The 5,607-nt window shown below is 39.6% G+C and overlaps 1 protein-coding gene across 1 annotated transcript; it reads right to left on the bottom strand.

Moving 5' to 3' along the window:
* LOC138889385 (uncharacterized) lies at positions 1–1,414 on the bottom strand. The gene is made up of 3 exons (XM_070172689.1): positions 481–1,414; positions 154–363; positions 1–56 (listed from the first exon to the last, which is right to left on the bottom strand). Exons 1-3 carry the CDS (start codon positions 1,412–1,414, stop codon positions 1–3), a joined length of 1,200 nt encoding a protein of 399 aa, XP_070028790.1.
* Between the last annotated feature and the right edge of the window lie 4,193 nt (positions 1,415–5,607).

The raw sequence follows: 5,607 nt of genomic DNA, 5'->3' as shown, positions 1-5,607 counted from the left end.
TTACTGCACAATCCTAGCTTCAGGCATATCTTCAGCAGTTGGCATCACAAAAATTCCTAGTGATTTGAAAAGCAGTAGGGAGAGAATATAGATATGGCCACTTTTGCCTTGTATAATCATCGTACCCCTCACTAGGTATGTCTAGAATCTTACCCAATTTGAGTGCATCAAACTGCACCCTTACTCCTTTCACTATACTGGTGAATACCCCATTCTTCACTGTGGCATTAGCCAAAAATTCAATCAATTCTTTCCTAGCCAGCCTCCCATCCATTTCAAAGACCATGTCCTTCCAACCTTGTGCAGCTAGGGCATCCACCAGTCTTCTCATTCCTGGCTCATCCAGGTCTCTCAACAGTCTTCCTTTCAAAAAATTTCTTCTATCAAAGATGGCAAACCTATCTTGTTTCCTTTCAGATTCCTCTTCTTCTTATTTTCCACTCCATTCTTCTTCTTCCTCAGTAAGTTTTACCTTCTTACCTTTCACTGCAGATCTGGTTCTTTTGGCTAAAGAGGGTTCATCAGATACAGGTTCAGAGAAAGACTTCTTGGAAGAAGCCTTGGCCCTTTTTGGTTTGGGTCTAGGAACCTCCACAGTTTTTCCCCTTTCTTGACGGACCAGTTCCATCTCCTCTTCTTCTTCTTCTGCAACCTCAAAACTCTCCACAGCCTTTGCTTTTCCCGTCTCCTTCCTTTTTTTCTTGCTTTCTTCCAGAGCTTTCTGTAACTCAGCTTCACTTTGTCTGACCCTGCTTCTAGTGGCTCTTCCCTTAGGTACTGAAGGTACAGTAGGTTTTGGGGATGACATTTTGCTTTCCTTTGTTGGCTTGGAAGCAGTTGGAGCCTTTTGTATGGAAGCTTTACGCTTCTTTGGATCATAACTGGCCCCAACCCTCTTCAGAAGATCAACCAGTGTTTCCTCAACAGATGAACCAGGTTCATCTTGTTGCTTGCTTAGATGCACAAGCCCTTCAGCCGCCTCCCCAGAACCACTTCCCCCTGACTTGTTGCCACCTTCTTCAATACCTCCACAGATAGCCAGGACTTTTTCTTTCCCATTTCCCCTCTCATCACCACTTGCTCCCTCTCTCTCTTTTTCTTTCTTTTTACCTCCAGTTCTACTAGATTCAGCCCCCTTTACATCTTTGACAGGACCAACCAAGATAAACCTATTTTCTACATTTTCAACCACAGTAGAGAGTACCACACAAGAACTTACCTCACTAGGGGTTTCTTGAATTTTGGCAGTGTTAGAAGACCCATGTTCTTCTCCTTCGCTGGCAGAAATAAAAGCTTCAGACTCAGAGCTTGAGTCAGATTCTTGAGTAGGACTTTCCTTCCTCTGGCTAGCCTTCAATTTCTCATTTAGAACTTTTCTTAGAGCTCCAGAAGCTACAATATTTCTAGCCAACATTTTCTGCCTACGAAACCTAGGTTTTGGGGTTTCACTAGGGGGTGTAGATGAGGATGTATTCGAAGAGGATACTAGTGGGGGAGTGCCAGGATTATCTTGGGAGTTAGTCATGGTGGATTATTTCTTAAGAAAAATTTGGGAATTTTGGAGAGAAGAAGGGCGATCAGAACCTGAGAAGAGTTTTGACGGTTATGGACTAATGAAGAAGAGGTGTGGCGTGTATTTAAAGATGATTAGACTTAAATACAGTAACGGCAACTTTTTCATAGGTCAATTAGAAGTCTAATCAAGATGTAATTCCGGTCTCTTAGTGATTATTAGGCATCGCTAGATTTTAGGCAAAAATCCCGGTTTTTAGAGTTCTAGGAGAACGAAACTGGTTCAATGCTCAACGGATAGAATTTCTGGGAATTTGATGAATGTAGGACTTCTGCTCATGATTGGAAAAATAATCTTTCTAATTGTGCAGAGTATAAAAAACATACCTGACCTTTTCATATGAACACATATTGATGAACCAGGTTCTTTATATAGAACTCTCTTGAACATGCCTCAAATACCAAAATAGAAGAAACTTTGTAAGATATCAGTGAGTCATACACATATCACAGGAGTATACTAATTAAAGTATGAAACTGAGTAAGAATTGATCTAGATATTTACACAAAGTTAGAACTCCTAACCAATATATATATTTTCATTATATATATATATATATATATTTTCATTGTGCATTCTGAACTGGACCTATTAGGTGATCTTAATCATCCCTAACTCCAACCTGTTCCTCTCAAAGTTTTCTCTACTCGGTGCTTTAGTGAATATGTCAGCTATTTGTTTATCAGTAGCACAGAATTCTATTGAAATCAATCCTTTCTTATAGTTATCTCTTAAGAAGTGGTGTCTAACATCTATGTGCTTAGTCCTCTTATGATTAACATGGTTCTTTGTCATACTTATAGCACTAGTGTTATCACAGAATATTGGAATACATCCCACTTCAATTCCAAAATCTACCAGCTGTTGTTTGATCCATAGTAATTGAGCACAACAGGAAGCAGCAACAATATACTCAGCTTCAGCAGTAGATAGGGCCACAAAATTTTGTTTTTTTGTAGCCCATGACACAAGACATGAACCAAGGAAATGCCATACCTGAGGTGCTTTTCCTGTCCACTAAGAAACCTACATAATCAACATCAGCATATCCAACTAGATCAAAATTACTACATTTAGGATACCAGAGACACATATCAGTGGTGCCTTTCAGATATCTCAGTATCCTCTTTACCGCAGTCAAGTGGGACTCTTTTGGATTTGCTTGAAAACGAGCACAAAGCCCTACACTGAAAACAATGTCAGGTCTGCTTGCAGTAAGATACAAGAGTGAACCAATCATACCCCTATAAAACTTTTGATCTACTGATGAACCAGGTTCATCGATATCTAATTTGGTGGTAGTTGCAATGGGTGTGTCTATTTCTTTAGATTCCTCTATTTTAAACTTTTTGATTAGCTCTTTTGTATACTTCTGCTGATGGATCATGGTTCCATTTGGACTTTGTTTGATCTGCAAGCCTAAAAAGAAGTTAAGCTCACCCATCATGCTCATTTCAAACTCACTGCCCATTAGTTTTGCAAAGTCCTTACTCAGCCTATCAGTGGTAGCCCCAAATATGATGTCATCTACATATATTTGCACAACAAGGAGATCTTTACCTTTTTACCTTAAAAATAAGGTACTGTCTATTTTACCTCTTTTGTAACCATGCTCCAGTAGGAATTTGGGTAGTCGTTCATACCAAGCTCTTGGGGCCTGCTTGAGCCCATAGAGAGCCCTGTCTAACTTGTACACATGCTCAGGACATTCCTTGCTCTCAAACCCTGGAGGTTGTTTCACAAATACTTCTTCCTTTAGGTAGCCATTCAGGAAGGCACTTTTAACATCCATCTGATGAAGAGTGAATTCCATGTGTGCTGCAAAGGCTATAAGGAGTTTGATTGCCTCTAGTCTTGCAACTGGAGCAAATGTCTCATCATAGTCTATGCCCTCCTCTTGGCTGTATCCTTGTACCACCAGTCTTGCTTTGTTTCTTGTAATTGTTCTATCTTCATCAAGTTTGTTTTTGAAGACCCATTTTGTACCAATGACTGGTCTATCATTGGGTCTCGGAACTAGATGCCAAACTTGACTTCTTTCCAATTGGTTGAGTTCATCTTGCATTGCATTCACCCAATCTGCATCCTGCAAAGCCTCAACAACATTTTTAGGTTCAATAAGATATAGGAAAGCATCAAAAGCTCACAGATTCTTTAGTTGTGATCTAGTTTTGACTCCAGATGTTGGATCAGTAATAATGTTCTCAATGGGATGAGAACTTTGATACTTGTGAGGTTTCGCAACCAACTGGTTTCTACTAGATGTCTCTCCCATGTTTTGTTGCTGAGGAACAGGTTCATGAACAAGTTCCTCTAGGGGGTTTGATTCAATTTCTCCTTGATTAGTTCCCCCTGTTAGGTTGCCCTGATTTGAAGGACCTGTTCCATCACATGTTCTTTCTTTTGATGCCACTTTGACTTGTGTTGGGGATTCAGTCAATTCCTTTACCAATCCAATGGCTTCATCTTCATGTTCCTATCTCTCAGAAAGAATGTTAGTTTCATCAAATACTACATGTACACTTTCTTCTACACACAAAGTTCTTTTATTAAACACTTTATATGCTTTGCTATGTGAAGAATATCCTAAAAATACTCCCTCATCACTTCTGGGATCAAACTTACCTAGGGAGTCTTTTCCATTATTGTGCATATAGCACTTGCAGCCAAATGCCCTAAGATGGGATATGTCTGGTTTTCTCCCTTTAAGTAACTCATAGGGAGTCTTCTCTACCAGAGGTCTGGTCATGCATCTATTGATTATGTAACATGCAGTGTTTACGGCCTCTGCCCAAAAGCTGTGGGGCAATTTACTAGAAAGCAACATGGTTCTAGCTATGTCCTCCAGAATTCTATTCTTCCTTTCAACTACTCCATTTCGTTGAGGGGTCCTAGGGGCAGAGAGATTATGATCTATACCATTTTCATCACAGAATTCATCAAACTTGGAATTTTCAAATTCAGTTCCATGATCAGACCTAATGGATGCAAGTTGATTTCCTAATTGTTTATGAGTTTTTCTAACAAATGCAATAAACATGTCGAATGCTTCATCTTTGGAGGTTAGAAATAGAACCCAGGTAAATCTAGAATAATCATCGACAAGCACTATTACATATTTCTTTCCACCTCTGCTCATGGTTCTCATTGGACCACATAGATCCATATAGACCAGTTCCAACGACTTGGTTGTACTTACCATTTTCTTACTTTTGAAGGATGATCTTACCTGCTTCCCCCTTTCACATGCCTCACCAAGTCTTTAGAGACTAATTTATTTAGTTGATTTAGACTTGCATGACCAAGTCTTTTGTGCCACAGGAGGGGATCATTAACCAACACACTTAAGCAAGTGAGTTCATTTTCTGGGAGAGTAGACAAATCTACAATGTAAATATTGTTAACTCTTTTTCCCTGCTAAACAATCTTGTCAGTGGTAAAGTTAATCACAAAGCATTTGTTTGAGGTAAAAGCTACAAGATTACCTCTGTCACACAATTGTGACACACTTATTAGGCTATATTTCAAGCCATCTATCAGGTAGACATTCTCTATGGAATGAGAATCTGTTTTGCCTACCTTTCCAACCCCAATGATCTCACCTTTCTTTCCATTACCAAAGGAGACATTACCTCCTTTTAAGTCCTCAATTGAAAGGAACTGGTCCTTGTTCCCAGTCATATGTTTTGAGCAACCACTATCCATATACCATATTTGGCTCCTCCCTTTCACTTGGACCTGCAAAAAAAAATTAGGGGTTAGTCTTAGGAACCCAAACTAGTTTGGGTCCCTTTCTATAGGCAAAAGGATGAATCAGATTCCTTCTTGCCCACCCAGGCAGCTTGTTTTTCTCTTGAATAAAGACTTTGTTCTTTTGACTGGCGTTTTCTTTTGCATTACATTCATTTTTGTAATGGCCAGCCTTGCCACATTGTGTGCAGATTTTATTTTTAGGAAGAGTGAGGTACTTGCTTCTAGAGTCCCATTTTGGAGCTTGAGTCCCATAGCCAAGTCCTCTTTTGTTGCTACTGTGA

This window comes from Nicotiana sylvestris, chromosome 4 (assembly GCF_000393655.2).
Source record: "Nicotiana sylvestris chromosome 4, ASM39365v2, whole genome shotgun sequence".
Lineage (NCBI taxonomy): Eukaryota > Viridiplantae > Streptophyta > Magnoliopsida > Solanales > Solanaceae > Nicotiana > Nicotiana sylvestris.
Note: the sequence above shows the minus strand (reverse complement) of the source record. Positions and strands in the feature narration are given on the sequence as shown.